This window comes from Saccostrea echinata, unplaced genomic scaffold (genome assembly GCF_033153115.1).
Source record: "Saccostrea echinata isolate AGI-Se365-2 ecotype Australia unplaced genomic scaffold, CSIRO_AGI_Sech_v1 ptg000004l, whole genome shotgun sequence".
NCBI classification, from domain to species: domain Eukaryota; kingdom Metazoa; phylum Mollusca; class Bivalvia; order Ostreida; family Ostreidae; genus Saccostrea; species Saccostrea echinata.
In genome coordinates this window covers 11,620,024-11,637,469 of record NW_026889753.1, presented here as the reverse complement: position 1 = coordinate 11,637,469, position 17,446 = coordinate 11,620,024, and the positions used below count along the sequence as shown (strand labels likewise).

At 33.9% G+C, this 17,446-nt stretch overlaps 1 protein-coding gene across 1 annotated transcript in view; it reads left to right on the top strand.

The window, feature by feature from the left end:
* Positions 1 to 17,446, top strand: part of LOC133179172 (uncharacterized) — a 37,125-nt gene that overhangs the window by 7,636 nt on the left and 12,043 nt on the right. The window contains exons 4-14 of the mRNA XM_061313955.1: positions 3,055 to 3,191; positions 3,704 to 3,871; positions 4,275 to 4,410; positions 4,586 to 4,704; positions 4,782 to 4,815; positions 4,913 to 5,030; positions 11,687 to 11,753; positions 13,145 to 13,298; positions 13,522 to 14,233; positions 14,394 to 14,420; positions 16,996 to 17,124. Of these exons, the coding sequence (XP_061169939.1) occupies positions 3,055 to 3,191; positions 3,704 to 3,871; positions 4,275 to 4,410; positions 4,586 to 4,704; positions 4,782 to 4,815; positions 4,913 to 5,030; positions 11,687 to 11,753; positions 13,145 to 13,298; positions 13,522 to 14,233; positions 14,394 to 14,420; positions 16,996 to 17,124 (1,801 nt within the window). The remainder of the gene's footprint in view (positions 1 to 3,054; positions 3,192 to 3,703; positions 3,872 to 4,274; positions 4,411 to 4,585; positions 4,705 to 4,781; positions 4,816 to 4,912; positions 5,031 to 11,686; positions 11,754 to 13,144; positions 13,299 to 13,521; positions 14,234 to 14,393; positions 14,421 to 16,995; positions 17,125 to 17,446) is intronic.

Here is a 17,446-nt window from a genome sequence, read left to right as displayed (position 1 = left end):
GTGGGGCTCTATTGATTATCTAGTGAAAATGCATTAATTCTTTGAAAATCTTCTTCTCTGCTCCTGGGTATTAAATAAAGTAACTAAGTACATAGTTATGAGGAGCAAAAGTGCCTTTTGGAAAATTGTGAATTTCATGGCCCCAGGGTCAGGGGTTCTGGTGTTAGGGCGGGGCTCTATTGATTATATAGTGAAAAGGCATTAATTCTTTGAAAATCTTCTTCTCTGCTCCTGGGTATTAAATAAAGTAACTAAGTACATAGTTATGATGAGCAGGAGTATCTCTTCTAAAATTGTGAATTTCATGGCCCCATGGTCAGGGGTTCTGGTGTTAGGGCGGGGCTCTATCGACTATATAATGAAAATGCATTAATTCTTTGAAAATCTTCTTCTCTGCTCCTGGGCATTAAGGTGATAAACTAAGTACATAGTTATGAAGAGCAAGAGTGCCTCTTCCAAAATTTGAAATTCATGGCCCCAGGGTCAGGGGTTCTGGTGTAAGGGTGGGGCTCTATTGATTATGTAGTGAAAATGCATTAATTCTTTGAAAATCTTCTTCTCTGCTCCTTGGTATTGAATAAAGTAACTAGGTACATAGTTATGATGAGCAAGAGTGCTTCTACAAAAATTGTGAAATTCATGGCCCCTGGGTCAGGGGTTCTGGTGTTAGGGTGGGGCTCTATTGATTATCTAGTGAAAATGCATTAATTCTTTGAAAATCTTCTTCTCTGCTCCTGGGTATTAAATAAAGTAACTAAGTACATAGTTATGAGGAGCAAAAGTGCCTTTTGGAAAATTGTGAATTTCATGGCCCCAGGGTCAGGGGTTCTGGTGTTAGGGCGGGGCTCTTTTGATTATATAGTGAAAATGCATTAATTCTTTGAAAATCTTCTTCTCTGCTCCTGGGTATTAAAGTAACTAAGTACATAGTTATGATGAGCAGGAGTATCTCTTCTAAAATTGTGAATTTCATGGCCCCATGGTCAGGGGTTCTGGTGTTAGGGCGGGGCTCTATCGACTATATAGTGAAAATGCATTAATTCTTTGAAAATCTTCTTCTCTGCTCCTGGGCATTAAGGTGATAAACTAAGTACATAGTTATGATGAGGAGGTAGGCCTCTTCCAGAATTATGAAAGCCATGGCCCCTGGGTGAGGGGTTCTGATGTTAGGGCGGGGCTCTATTGATTATATAGTGAAAATGCATTAATTCTTTGAAAGTCTTCTTCTCTGCTCCAGGGTATTATTTAAACAAACTAAGTACATGGTTATGATGCATAAGGATGCCTTTTCAAAAATTGTGAATTTCATGGCCCCAGGGTCAGCGGTTCTGGTGTTAGGGCGGTGCTCTATTGATTATATAGTGAAAATGCATTGATTCTTTGAAAATCGTCTTCTCTGCTACTGGAGATTATTTAAACAAACTAAGTGCATGATTATGATGGGCAAGGATGCCTCTTCCAAAATTTTTAAATATATGGCCTCAGTTTTTGGGGTTCTTGAGGAAGGGGGGGGGGGGGCTCTATTGATTATATACTGAAAAAGCATTAATTCTATTAATTAATCATTAATTAATCCTGTCTGCTCCTTAGCGTTGAGCTGATAAATAAATTGCTTAGCTATGATGAAAATGTGAGCTTCGAACAGAATTTTTAAATCTTGTGGTCCTAGGGTCAGGGGTTCTGGCATAACTGGGGGGGGGGGGGGGGGGGCTTTTGATAATATAGTGCAAAAGTGTTAATTTTTTGAAGTCCATAGGTATGATGATGAGGGTAACTCTTCCAAATTTGTAAATTTCTTGACCCTTGGTCTTGGGTTCTGGTGTTAGGGTAAGGCTTTGTTGAAGCATTGTACCTGTGAAATTCTTCTCTGCTTCTGGGCATATCGGAAGAAAACTGAGTAAAAGTTTAAATGATATAAGTAAGCATATTTCTACCAGATTTTTGAACATCTGGACCATTTGTCTAAGCATTCTAGTCCTGGGCAGGGCTCTATTAATTTGTATTCTACTGAGAGAAGTTATTCCCCTTTTCCATTCACCTTTAATCACTGTAAATAATGTATTTGAAAGGTTAATAGAATAAGATAATTATGCAAGAATGTTTATCATATAATTCAAAAAGTATTTTCTTAGTTTTAAAATCAGGTTGACCTGTAAGTAATAGATAAATAAAAATGAGACAAAAATAACTTATCTTATTAAAAGTTCTTCAAAGACCATAAGAGAGGTCAATGCTAGAGCTCTTAATATGGGATTAAAAATAGTACTGAAGCACTAATAGTTTGTTAATAGTCTGCATGGTGATAGTGTTAAGTGGGGGACAGATTAGAACTTAATTTATGAGTTGATACTGAATACTAGACTAATTATTTTGTTGATCCTAATCTTCCTACTTCTCTTGCTTTAGGGCAACAAAGCTTCATCTATCAGTGTATTTAACTTCTAAATTGTTGTATTATACTCAGGTGACCGTTAAGGCCCTTGGGCCTCTTGTCATTATACGAGACCGATTGCCTGAGGTGACAAAGTAGGTCAAACACGGCATGATAATTACGCAAAATTAGAATGTTATGACCATGGGTAATAATTGTATATGACATACTCAATTGTTTTTAAAACTATGATTATATGTTTTCATAACTACCGTATTTACAAAAAAAATTAAACAGTAACTTTGATCTAAAGGGGGAAGCCGAGAAAATTAAGCGGTAAAGTTGTACGACGATCAATGACTATTGTGACGCTATATATATGATATGAAGTTTGACGAGTGGAAATTTTGACGAGAAAAGAAAAATCGTCAATATAGTCAAAATTAGCATGTCGTCAAAATTTCCACGTTTACAGTACCTGGGATTAGACCTTTAATGGTTGATAGGAACATTGATTTATAAAGATAATAAATTATTTAATTATTAATATTTAATTGATTAATTAATAAAGATACATATGAACAAGGATCTAGTATTAAGAATAAAGAGACTTGTTATTTTGGTCTTTTGAAGATCTGCTATCTAATGTGTTATGCTAATTTTTTCACACTTACCTTCCTTAGCTTGCCCCAGCGCCTAGTCCGGGATTCAGAAAACCGGCCAGTAACACGGTATCCAGGCGACCACTGTCACGCCCAGCAACAGCTACAGGTCATAGGTCACCCAGCCCAATACAAAGATCAAATTCACCAGAAATTGCGTAAGTTTAGTGAAAACTTTACTGTTCTATGTAACAGTTCCTTCATTTATACTGTAAATCCCTTTTTCTTCGCGAGAACTTTTTTTTTTCAAGTAATTACCCAAGACTATTTGCTTGCGAAAATTTCATTCTCGCATGTATTTGTTTTGTAAAAGATAATGTACAGCAGTAGCCAAAATTCATGAAAATTTTGTCTTGTTTATAAAAATTAAATCACTTTACTGCGAAAATAAAGTTTAGTTTAAGTGGGGTTTGGAGAGTATTACTCTGCTCCAGATTTATTTGTATATTATTGTTGATAACTACAGTAAAACATGAGTATAGCTAGTACTGTTGTATTTGCTGATGATGAAGGCAGCTTTTCCACCCAGTTCTACAGAATTAGTATGAATGTCAGGCATAACAGAGCAGTGTTACCTGTTCACAGGAGTTAATGTCACTAATTGTCACTACTCATTTGATGATTTTGCTTTGTATTTTCCCTAACTTTCCAATTACCTTTGTCAATCTAGAACTGACAGACCAAGACCACATACATCATTCTCTCCCCACAACCCTCCCCATGGTGTTGAATTTCTGGAGCCCCACCCCCCAAAATCTGCAAGGTCAGGCACACCCAGTAGGACTGCAGAGGCCATTGACTGGAGAGGGAAGATCATTCCAGACACAGAACGTGCTAAGTATGTAGTCATATGTAATTAAAAATGGTCTAAAAGATGAGTTAATGGTCTTTTTATTTGTTTTATGATAAGCATTCAATCAGTCATACAGTACTTAAACTTAAGAGAAATCATTTCATAACTGACGTGAAATCATTAAAGTTTAAACAAAATATAAATACTGTATTTGCTCTCTTTTTTTCTTTTTTTGTATATGTAGAAATCCATATTTGGGTCGCTTTTGATATAGAATTAGTATGTTAATTCATGGAAACATATAATTCTTTTGACATAAATGTAAAACCTTAAGATTTTTATGATGCTAACTTAATGTATGATTAAGTAAGTACGAATCTGTGACTTTCTGGCAAATCATTAATGTCATTAAATGAATACAATTTTAAGGATTTTCTTTTTCTTTCAGGTGGCAAAAGTCAAAGTTTGGAGACCATACATATGTCAAGAAAATGAAAGGGAAACGTCCAGTTGGTGCGACACATGCTGGTAAAAGGCCAAAAACTGCTCCCGTTTCTGTTCAGGAACGCTGGAAAATAGAGAAGGTTATTACTTCTGGACAACTTTTAACAGGAAAATGTTATTATGAACAAAATAACAGAGCAGAACATATTCTCAGAAAAGAAAAAAGTGTAACTGAGCAAAAACATTAACTCCAGCAGTATATTTTAGTTAGTAATGAGATAAGGGAGATAAATCTGAGTGTAAAATTGGTTACAGGAGAGTGACTCTAACACCAGAGTGGAGTCTCAGGCGGCGACAAACACAATGACGGAGATGGACCCTAAAGCTGTGGACTCATTGATGAGAGTACAACCTATAGAGAACTGGAACACAGGGTACTGTTTTATAATTTATTTTTAATGAATGACAAAGAATTGCACTTCAGAAAATAATTGAGTTTCTGTTTTTTCAGAATGGGATCCATGAGTTCTATATTACTGGATGAGGTGAGCCATTACATTGAACCATAATGATTTATTTTTAACTGTTCATTGTTTTATTTCTGCTAGTTAAAGCTTTTGTTGATGACCTGCTCTTCTGTAGGATTTCCTTCGTTCTCTGAGTGGTAGCAGGCACACTGGTCACCCAACTACAGACACCACCACCCCTGTACCCATGGAGTATGTTCCTATTGTGTCATCAGCACCGCGCTCACTGGCAGGTAAGAGAAAATAATATATAGGTCAATCAGAGTTCAAGACAGAGTTATATTAAGATTCCTTATAGGTAAAATAAGGTAACGACGGGTAAGACAAATTACTAGTATAACATAAAAGATAGAAGCCAGGATATTCTATGTGTGTTCACCTTAAAAGACACCAATATTATCACAGGTAGTCCAATTATGTATTCAATTTCTATGAGTGTTGATATGCATCTTCTGCAGAGTATGATGGGTAATCTATTTTTTTATTTGCATGAGATAATGGATACTTGCCCAAGACAAAAAAATACTATAATTTTAAAATCCAAAAAATAACTCTCCTTTTATAAAAGTTTAAAATAAATTCTTGTAACTGATATATATATCTGGAATGTATATTAAAGAAAAGTCTACTTCTTTAAGTATGTTTTTTTTTATGTAACTTACTGTGGAATCATTAAAATTTGTTGGTGCCAATTTTCGTGGATTGCTTAAATTTTACAGGTTTTTGGGAATGAAATTCCGTGTATTCTCTTATACCTACTAACAAATATGACTTGGCAACTATACTTTATTAATTTGTGAAGGATGTTCATTCATGGATGAAAGGTACCCATGAATTCCATGAAATTGAGCAACCACGAAAACTAATAATAGTAATAATTCCACAGTAATTACTTTGTAGAGAAAATAGAATACTTTGCCGTATTTTTATTAACTGTACTGAAGTAAAAGCTTTGTAGTCAAATTGATATAATTCTTCTATGGGAAGCCATAAACTTGACACATAAAGTTTACTTGATCCTAGCTTATTTTATCCCAAGGTCGACAAAAAGAAGTTCAAGGTCAGACATTTTCAAATTCTAGGTGTGATCTACTTCAGTCTGAAGCTATCTGTCTCAAGGACAAAGTCTATATTGCTTTCACTGTGGTATTTACTTCTTTGTATGTTTTTGTGATTTTTAAATCACAAAAAGAAGTTCAAGGTCAGACATTTTCAAATTCTAGGTGTGATCTACTTCAATCTGAAGCTATCTGTCTCAAGGACAAAGTCTATATTGCTTTCACTGTGGTATTTACTTCTTTGTATGTTAGTCTGTTATCAGAAAGGTATTATTTATACGTTGTATTCTTTAAATAACGTAAGTCACGAAAACAAGAGTTTTATGTAGTTGTCCTCACAGAAAAAAAAGTTGCACCAATAAAAATAGCAGGTAACACTAATTACAATGTATCTTTTGTGTAGGTAATATGCAAAAGTTGTGTCTTGCAAATAAATGCAGCGATATTGGTCGCAAAAATAAAATATCAAAAAAATGATGTACATGTACCTTATATTTCTAATTTCAGTCTGAGACCTTGTAAAATGTAGCTATGTCAGCTAGTTCTAGATATTAAACTATGTGAAATATACACATTATTTAATAAAAACAGGAGGTTGCATTTATTTTTTGATAGGAAAAGTTTATGAAAATATTTGCCCCACCAAGCAACTAAATCCTAGAGGATAACATTACTTCTATAAGTAAAACAAACAGTCATATTAGAGCATATTTATTCCTATTTACCTTGAGAGTTTAGGAGCCAGTTGAATTAAACTTTGTTGGTATGTAAACCTACTTACAAATAATGACGTAACAAAAAAATTAAACGAATATGAAGGAGCTCTTATCTTCATTTAAAAAAATAAAACTGCCTCACTCTCCTTCCAAATTTAAGCATGCTGTCTGGAATTTGAAAGTTCCCTTAATTTGTTGGGAACCTTGAATGTGTGTGTGTGTGTTTGTTTTTTTTTTTAAATTTTTTTGCAGTGTTTGGGGGTAATTGGACTTCGGAACGTTGCTTTATTTGGCTGTAACTTTTTTAAGTTGGGTTGAATTACATTTTAAGCCCACTATCAGTACTGGACCCCCAAATACCCTGCAATATTACCCCGTCTGTTGAAGAAAGACATCCTATGTGATTCTCAAGGATTATCAATGAAACTTTAAAATGAGATAAATATTTGCCCATTTTGTTAAATTTTTTTTTCAATGACTTGACAAATTTGAGATATTCCTCTGTAACTTATGAACAAAGAGGAACTTGTTAAAACATTTTTGTTTAGTTTGTGAGTTGGATATTTGACTCAGTATAGTAAGTACCTTATGACCAAAAGAAGGGAAATTTTAAAAAAATATCTTGGATTTCAAATTGCTTTATACAGCATTGTAAGTAGCAACTTAATGCCAACTTTATTGCCCTCACCTCTCTATCCATTAAGCATTGGGGGGGGGGGGGATGTTATTGAAGCATTTCCTTTTTGTTTTGGTCTGCCTCTAAGCTTGACTATATGGGTCACAGATTTCTTATCTAGGTGTGTCAAGGTCAAAGCCTCAGATCAAGGCCATACATTGAATTCTATAATGTTATATTGAACAAGCACCATTTGATTTAGTCCCCAGAAATAGCATTTTATAACCATATTTGTAATAACATTTTACTAACTCACTGATACATGCATAGACAAATTTTATTTTAGACTTATTGTCCAGATAAAATATGAACAAATCCTCCATTTACAAATCAATGTTTCTGTTTGGACTTGATTAAAGGAATCATTCTTATGGTAAGTTGTGGTCAATCACCATAGCCCTCCTCTCTTACATCTGTATAACTCTAAATAAGTTTTGTCAAAACTTGGAATATATAAACATGTATGTAGGATATAAATAGCTATAGAAATAGGTTACATGAACTATATATATCAATGGGGGCTCTAAATACTTGACTCTGATATAGTACCGTGTTTCCACTGATTGAAATTGCCCTGGCCTTTAATAATCCAAGGGATTATCACTAACTCTTAATCTCTTTAATCTTCCTCTGACTTTATCAGAAAGGTCTAGTTAGTGTTTGTCCTCCTGGAAACCTATTTAGAATAAGACAGGTAGGCACAGTTTTCATAGAGGTATCTGAATTTCTTTTTAATGAGAATGTTCTATAACACCCAGCATTTATTGTGGGGTCAGAGTTTGACAGAAATTGAGTGGAATGTAAGAGTCAGCTGGCATTTTGAAATTCTTGTTAACAGGTTCCATTAAAATACAGACTCCCAGTTAAAATTAAGTAAAAATCATCAAAAGAAGTTGTAAAATTTTACAAAATTTAGTCTCTCAGTTAACACCCAGAATGTGAAGGGTTTTTTTTTTCATGATATTGCTGTGATTTTTCAGTGAATAAAAAACACATTCGCTTTGGAAAAGGTAGGTTAGAATGATTTTAGTTTGGCTATACAGGATGATTTTCTAATTTTTGCTTTATAAGATGTAGTATTGTGACCAACATTGTCGGTGTCCATTTTAAATGTCAGAGATCATAATAATCATGTATTTGAATTTGAAGGATTGACGTTAGTAACACTATCAGTATTCTTTTTTGTTTTCATTGTAATACAGTGGCGCCTCCTTTATCCGGACGCCTCTGTCCCCAACGAAATCGTCCGGATAAATGAATCGTCCGGATAAGTGAATCACTTCTCAAAAAACACTCTCCAAGCATAAATACAAGCCATCTTCATGATTATCAATATTTTTTCTGCAGACGCTAAGTTTGAATTTCGATCATTAAAAAATACCTTGAAAAACGTAATCAACTTCTATACCTAACGCCAGTTTAATATTATTTTTCTAAAGTAATATACGTTTATGGACTGTAGTACATTAAATAGAAAGATATTTCTTCAATCATGTACCATTCTAAACTATCTTGTGGGAAAAAAGGTGTTTTTAATGCATTTACGTTTTTAGAAATGGAATATCGTATTTTAAACTAATGCAATCAACATGATAAAGAGCATTACGAAATCGCTCATAATTCATTGTTCATTTTATTTACAACTCTTCAAAATTCTCATGAATTCACTGATGAATATACGGTTAGCAATATGATTTTAAACGGATTTTTATTTAATTAATTCACAGTGTAAGCGTAATTCTTCGAGCTTCAAAATAAACGTTGATTTAATTGGGATAAACACACGCTAATTATACACGCTATTGTTTGTAGGTCACAGGTAACCGCCTTCAATCCGACTGCATGGCCAGTGTTTTTACAACAATTACCACTAGTCGTGATAAGTGTGAAAAAGTTTGTTTTGAAAAATTACCGTCAGGATAAACGAGTCATTTTTCAATGAAGTATTACATTTGTAGTAGAAATCGACCGTCCAGATACGGAACGCGAATTTCCGGATAAATGAGACAAAATAACGTGGGAAAAATCGGTTCCCAAAAAATATCGTCCAGATGGTGAAGCGTCCGGATAAATGGCGTCCAGATAAACGCGGCGCCACTGTAATTAATTGTTCTTTTTAAGAGAGATCGCTTATTAGTGTGACTGCTTTAAATATTTACTTCTCTGGTGGTGGATTTCAATTAGGTAGCTTTTTGCCAGTTTTCATTTCTGAAAATTCATTTGATGTTTTCCCTAAACACATTTATGTCAAAAATGTCAGAATTTTAATAATAAAATTACACCTTTGTGTCATGATAGCCTAGTTGGAATCATATAACTTACAGGTATTTCAAATTTAGACATAAAGTCCTTTAAATGTTACAGTCAGATTCTGTTTGTATGTGATTGTATGGCATATTTAAAAAATAGCACAACTTTTTGAACTATAGAAAATCAAGAATTATATTATTGTTGGTTAAAATTTTGGCACAATTTTGACAATGAACAAACATACTAAGGACTGTGCTAGAAGGAGCAAGATATGGACCCTTTTAATAGAGAGTATATAAGATCTACTACACATGTAGTTTGTGATTGGATTGGAATTTTATCCAACTTGTTTTCTATCGAGTATCACTTTTATAAAAATAGTAGAACTTTGTTATCTTAAACTCCATATCTAGAATGCCATGGATATGTCAAAGTGAGTTGAAAGTCCCACTTACATATTCTTTATGTAATTTACCCTAAATATATCAAACCATTGGATATATATAGGATCTTCTATGATTTTTTGTTGGATATGATTTTTATTCAATGAGTAATCAGTACTGTTGTGTGTTTTTTTTTATCCACGAGCCTTAGCAAGGGGATAAAAAACACACAAGTTGGATAAAATTCATATCTAACCACAAATCATGGAAGATTTTTTTATCACATGTTTTATAATACATTATTAACAATGTTTTACACAGTTTTTGCATGATTCCACATTATTTTTACTTCATCACTTTCACGCAAAACCCATTGTGACATCACTGCAGTGGGATATGAAAAGAAAAAAATCCATGAGTGATATCCACGGGATAAAGGAGTAAATATATGATAAATCAGAGTTTGAGATAATGAGGTTTTACTGTATTTTTAATAGAATTTAAGTGCACATAAATGAAAGAATTTTTTTTTCAACCAGTGTATTTTCAATATTTAAGCTTTTATTATATATGCATTTGCATTATCACTTTTATAGACATTTTAAATATATTGAAAATTTATTTTTGCCAAAGTTGAGTTAAACAAAAAAAAATTCAGCAGAATTATGACAACCATGACAAAGATCTTCTTCAGTCTCAAAATATAGGGAAAATGTACATTAAATAACAGATTTTCAATTCATTTTATCTGAAATGCATTTCCAGGTTTCATTCATCTCATGCAAAATCTTCACATGGGGAGATTTTTCTTTATTTCGATCAGCATTATTGATAAATTGCAAGAATCAATGCAAGAATTATTCAAGCTAGATTTTAAAATATAATATCAGTATGATATGAGAACTTGGATTTTAGGAACCTCAGATAACAGTCCAAAGACAGCAGTGTTGTTCAGAGTTTATGTACTAAAATTTTACAAAATAATGAACATGTATAAACAAGACTTAGAAGCTACAAATTTAACAAAATTGAAGTTAGATTCAATTAACTGATACAAAGTGATATTTTTCTATTACTTAAAATTTGCAAAACTTTGAGTGAAGGTAAATCTATTTTACAACTGTCAGATAGTAAATGTAAATATATGAGAGATGTGGTACCCAAACACTCTCTGTGTACTTAAGTCTCTCCTGAGTTTACTTTTGTTTGGACACTAAATTTCAGAATATTGACTTTTATATTTAGAGACAAGGTTTAACATATAGTTCTGGAAAGTTAACAAAATATTGGTTATTGAAAATTTTTAATTTCTTTTGTAAAAATCAGCAGGCATTACATCAGTGTTTGATGATGTGAGTGTTGAACTGTTAACTCAAAGTTGTGATGGTTTGTTGAAATGTTAAATGTGGGAGAATGTCAAGTTACTCATTTCTTACTATTCATTAAAAACTAGGTGAAGGAAGTTTTTAATTTTTATAAACAAATATTTTTAAATGACTGTCTCTTGATATTTGAAGAAAGTGATTGTCTTTGGTTTCAGAAAGAACTTTTTCTGGTTTCTTATCTAAGCATACAGAAAATAGCCATGCAAAGAACACGTGTATTACATTATGTACATAACAATTGAAAATAACAGAAAACTTGTATATCATGTTGTTGAAGTGGATTAGAGAGCGTCTGAACCCATCATTATAATTTACACGCTATAACAGATAAACGGGCTCTAGAACTGGCCGCGGAGATGAGAGGGCTTTGTAAGGACCCACTGTTTGTATACCTGGTTCTGATTGTTTTATTTTTACGCAGGTAGTCGAGCCCAAAGTCGTCAGACACGATCCCGATCAGAAACAAGGGCCGAGAGTCGAGTTGACGAGTAAGTCACAAAATTTTATCTCTCATTACTTGCACTAGAATTTTTACAGACAAATTTATTTCTCTATCAATGCATGAATTTCTTTTACTCCTGAATCAGTTATTATAGAATTTGTCTTCTTTTTTTTTCTTTCAACCTTTTTATTTTTAATTTTCAAAATTATTCAACCAATTAAAAATATTTTTATGTCACTAAAATTTTTTTTTCTTAGATCTTACAAATTTTTCTTGATAAAGTTTTGGTTAAAGGCAAAGTAACTAGTACCTGGATGATTTGATGTAAACAAAGGGAATTTTCAGTGTTGAACATCATTTAAATGTACCGGATTTCTAGTTCCCAGTGTTGTAAAGAAATAATATGTTGAAGAGCAGGAATTTCTACTTTGCTTAAGTTTAAGAATTATCAATTGGAAATTGGGCTAATCTGGGTAAGGTTTAATTTTTCACAGATTAAATGTGATTTGTTATAGTTCAATACAGCTAAGTGCTGTTTTAAATGCGACTAGTATGTTTTTTTTTAATATGAATTAAACAGGTTACAGAATTAGTGATATTTTATTAATAATTATGTAATGTCTTGTTTCATCTGCACTAAATATTAAATATAATTCTGCATAGAACAGACAAGGAAGGCTTATAAGGAAAATTTGTAGAAATTTAGTAACTGCAGTGTCAACTCTAAAAATTTTTGTTACTGTAAATACAATGTTGCTTAATTACCTGCAAAAATTTAGAGCACCGTCTTTGGCTGAATAGATACAATATTTATCTATATGTGACCCTTGGCACCATAAAGGTGACTTAGCTCTACACCTTTAGTTGTGTGACTTTTGACCAGTTTAAGCCCTACTAATCCTCTGTGCATTTTACCTCAATCTAACGCCTAACAGCCAGCGCCAGAATTCAAACAGAGTATTTCTGAGAGCAGATTAACATAACAGAGCACCAAGAAAAGAGGAATAAGAGCCCAACTCCTGTATTTAAACCTTTAATTTGTCACAGCCAGAGGTGATAAAACTGGTTCATTGTAGAGTTATGTTTAATTGATTACAGGTAAATAGTCAGGCACTTCCGACCACTGATAACCTTGTATACAAGTAGCACAATAAAAACCAAAGTTCTTGGCTCGGAGTTTGTGGATGATTTTCTTCTACTGTTTTATCAGATTTTCCCTAAACAGGATATATTCACTTTAGATATTCTAATGTTTATCACATTTAAATCTTGTTGAAGCAAAAGGAAGTTTCAAATAAAACACTCTGTTATCAGTCACTTTAAAAGCCTGCCAAGGATGTGTTCACTAATATTTATTTATTTGAAGCCAAAAGTTGTTAATGGTTGTTCTTTGACTTTGTGTGGTCACAATCATTACAGTTCATTCTTTTTCTGTAGAATACCAGAGGACCAGCCAACATGTGATGGTCAAGAACCAGTCAAAGGAGAATTGGAAGAACAAGTTTCTGAGGACCACCATCTCCACGGAAACCAACCAGAACCTGACCAAGCTCAGCAACCAACTGTTCATTTTCAAACACCAGATTTACAGGTACATATTTTAAACAGTGGGCATGTAAAGCAGCTTATTGAAAATATAACAGTCTGATTTAAGAAAATATCTTTTATTTAAAGCTAAAGCAATAGTACATGATTAAATTTGATTTAATTGCATCAAAATAATATTTTAGAGAATACGGAGAGGATTTTTGAGATTAAAAATAAAATCCAAATGTTCTCCCTACAAATGTAAAAGTTGTAATATTTATTACCAGGACGAGGATTTAGAGGGTAAGCAGGATTTAGGAGATGTTCCTGGTGTGGGGACTGTTAGCATCGATGATCAGGGGCGAATAATTGGTATCATCAAGGAAGATGACAATGTTTCTGTGACAACCACCACAACACTTGAGGAAGATCAGATAGCACCACGACAACCAATTCGGTTCCACACCGAGGATTTACACAATGGACAGGTCCACATAGAAGTCACATCAGTGCCATCTGCAGGCCGGGCACCAACACCGCAGGAGTTTAGACAGCGCCCCCTACAGGTCCTTAGTCGATCAGAGACCTGGAATTTTACTCCTGATGTAGAGCTACAGGAAGTGGATTCTGAGAAGTATCTCCCCGATCAGAAGACACCAAAATCAACAGGTCTCTTCCAGAAGGGAGATATTTGGTATAAGACAATTGTTAAACCGGAGAACTATTGCTTTGAGTGCCTCCCTAACAGTATGTCCACTAAAGTGGGCAGGAGTGCCGGCAGGATGCCAGGCCGTCCACAAAGTGTGTCTGCCCAGGTGCTACGAATGGCTCGTAAACAGAATGATTATTTTAGGAGAGCCCCTCCTGTTAGAACCCCACCCTCTATCCCTAGTCCCTACCATCAGCCTGGTGTGTCACCGAGACATGGAGAAACTTACAACTCAGGACTTGAGCACCATGCAAGGAGAGTAAAAAGTCCACGACACTTCATGGAGCATGGTAAGATTGTAATTTATCATTATATAGAGACATGATTGAATTTAATGCAAAGTTTCAAAGTATGATGACCTGTGTTAAATGAGACCATATGATTATGGAAAAGTAAACAGAATTTGTGTATATACACTCAAAGTTCTTATTTGTTTTGTAATATTTGAAGGTTCCAATATTGCTGAATTTGTAACGGGTAATTAGAGTGATAAATTAACTTTAATAATTGGTATCAAAATTACCACCAGAAAATGAAAAGATAGTTACTTTCCTTTAATAAAGTAGCAGATTTGAGTAGATTCAGTGTTGCTTTGTAATGACAGTGCAGTTTTCACTACAAAATTTGTCTGTGCAGAAGTGCACGCTGTTTAATTTTATTTGTGTTAGCTCCGTGCAGCTTGTGTCAATAGATACCTTGGCATGAACAATTTGTCTGTTGATTTTTAAAAGCCATTAAAAGGTAAAAAGAAGTGGTTCACATTGTTTTATTAAAGACTATGATGGGAAACGATAATTAAATGTTTGATAGTAGGGCGGGTCTACCTAGAGAAAATCATTTTCTCTGAGTATGTTTGATACCAGTTTATCATAATGGAAATAGTTCTGTATATGTGTTAGTAAATGTGTTTCAATCAATTGTTGAGTAGCAGGTGTAGTTTTTTACCATGTACAGTTATATTTTGTTCTGATGCATACAGGTTCAATGTAAAGGAAATTGTGCTTACCTTAAAAATCATTTAAACTGATACAGATTTTTAATGCCAATTAAAGAAAATATAAAATCCTCAAAAATTTCACTTAACAATTGCAGGCTTGAAAAAATAAAAATGCAATCTGTAAATTATTTTCAAAATAAAAATGCCAGAATCCTAGTTTAAGCAAGTGATACAATCATGTAATGTAATTCATATAACAATAATATCTTACAAACAGCTATCATGGTGTAATACAAGTAACTCTTGTAATAGCTTGTATAGTTTTAGGTAATGGGAATGTGTTAGAGTTACATGTGTTGGCTAATGAAGGTAGCTTAATTGTTTTCTCAGTTTTGAATTGTATATCATGTGAAACTTAATATTCACTTACTAAATATTATGTGAAAAATAATTTGTTGATAGTTTTAAATCAAATGTTACTACAAGATAATTTAATAATTTTTTGTCTTTAGTAGCTATCTGGAATTCAATTCTTGGTTGTTAAATTCCAAATTACAAAAAAAAAGGCAAAAAATTTATTGTTGGTCTCTCATACTTGACTGTCAAAATAAACATATTTTTTGTCTTTTATGGAATTTTAAAGCTGCTCAAATACTATTTGTAAAATAGCCAGAAGTTTATTTCAATCTTCATAAATAATTAACTGTGAATTGTAGTTAGTTTGACCCAGTAGAAGTACATTTTTATGTTTCAATTGATTTTTATGCCCCGCCATGAATATGGCCGGGGCATATAGTGTTTGTCATGTCCGTCTTCCGTCCTTCCGTCCTTCCGTCTGTCCTTCCGTCACACTTTGCGTTTAGCTCTGTTCAAAGCTCAGTTTCAAAGAAACTATCCAAGATATTTTTATCAAACTTCATATGCTGATAGATATTGATGAGGGCTATGCAACTGCATCAACATTTTTTGACCTTGACCTTTCCTTTGACCTTGACCTCACTTTTCTTAAATTAGTGTTAAGCTCAGTTTTAAAGATACCATTCAAGATAGTGTAATGAAACTTCATATGTTGATACCTACTGACGTAAGCTATTCAACTGCATCAACATATTTTGACCTTGACCTTTCTTTTGACCTTGACCTCACTTTTCTTAAATTAGTGTTTAGCTCAGTTTTAAAGATACCATTCAAGAAAGTGTAATCAAACTTCATATGTTGATACCTACTGATGTAAGCTATTCAACTGCATCAACATTTTTTGACCTTGACCTTACTTTTGACCTTGACCTCACTTTTCTTAAATTGGTGTTTAGCTCAGTTTTAAAGATACCATTCAAGATAGTGTAATCAAACTTCATATGTTGATACATACTGATGTATGCTATTCAATTGCATCAACATTTTTTGACCTTGACCTTTCCTTTGACCTTGACCTCACTTTCCTTAAATTAGTGTTAAGCTCAGTTTTAATGAAACCATTCAAGATATTTTTAACAAACTTCATATCCTGATACATACTGATGTAACCTTTTCAACTGCATCAACATTTTTTGACCTTGACCTTTCCTCTGACCTTGACCTCACTTTTCTTAAATTAGTGTCAAACTTCATATGCTGATACATACCAATAAGAGCTATTCAACTGCATCAATATATTTTGACCTTGACCTTTTCTTTGACCTTGACCTCACTTTTCTTAAATTAGTGTTTAGCTCATTTTTAAAGAAACCATTCATAATATTTTCATCAAACTTCATATGCTTATACATACTGATGTAACCTTTTCAACTGCATCAACATTTTTTGACCTTGACCTTTCCTCTGACCTTGACCTCACTTTTCTTAAATTAGTGTTAAACTTCATATGCTGATACATACCGATGAGAGCTATTCAACTGCATCAATGTTTTTTGACCTTTACCTTTCCTTTGACCTTGACCTCACTTTTCTCAATTTGTGTTAAAATGTTGCATTACTAATATACCCTCGGCGGGGCATTCATGTCCTATGGACATATTTCTAGTTTTATTTAGTACCAATATTGACAAGTAATGTCTCAATTTCTTTACTTGACTTAAAGATGTCTTTACAATTTATACAATTCTTTTTCTCCAGTGGTGGATCTAAGGAAGGACACTGTGTCTGCTCCCCCTGGATCCCAGTTCAGCAGGGAAGACAGTCTGATGGATTCCCTCCAGGTGTGTCGGCTGTCCACCAGAGGGAGTCTTATAGAGGGGCTGGAGGGTAAGTCACCAAATCACAGAACGACCACCAGAGGGAACCCTATAGAGGGACTGGAGGGTAAGTCATTAAATCCCAGAACAGCCAACAGAGGGAGCCTCATATAGGGGCTGGAGGGTAAGTCAGCTACTCCCAGAATGACCACCAGAGGGAGCCTTATAGAGGGACTGGAGGGTAAGTCACCAACTCACAGAATGACCACCAGAGGGAGCCTTATAGAGGGATTGTAGGGTAAGTCACCGACTCCCAGAATGACCACCAGAGGGAGCCTTAAATAGGGTTGGAGGGTAAGTCAGTGACTCCCAGAACAGCCTCACAGAGGGCT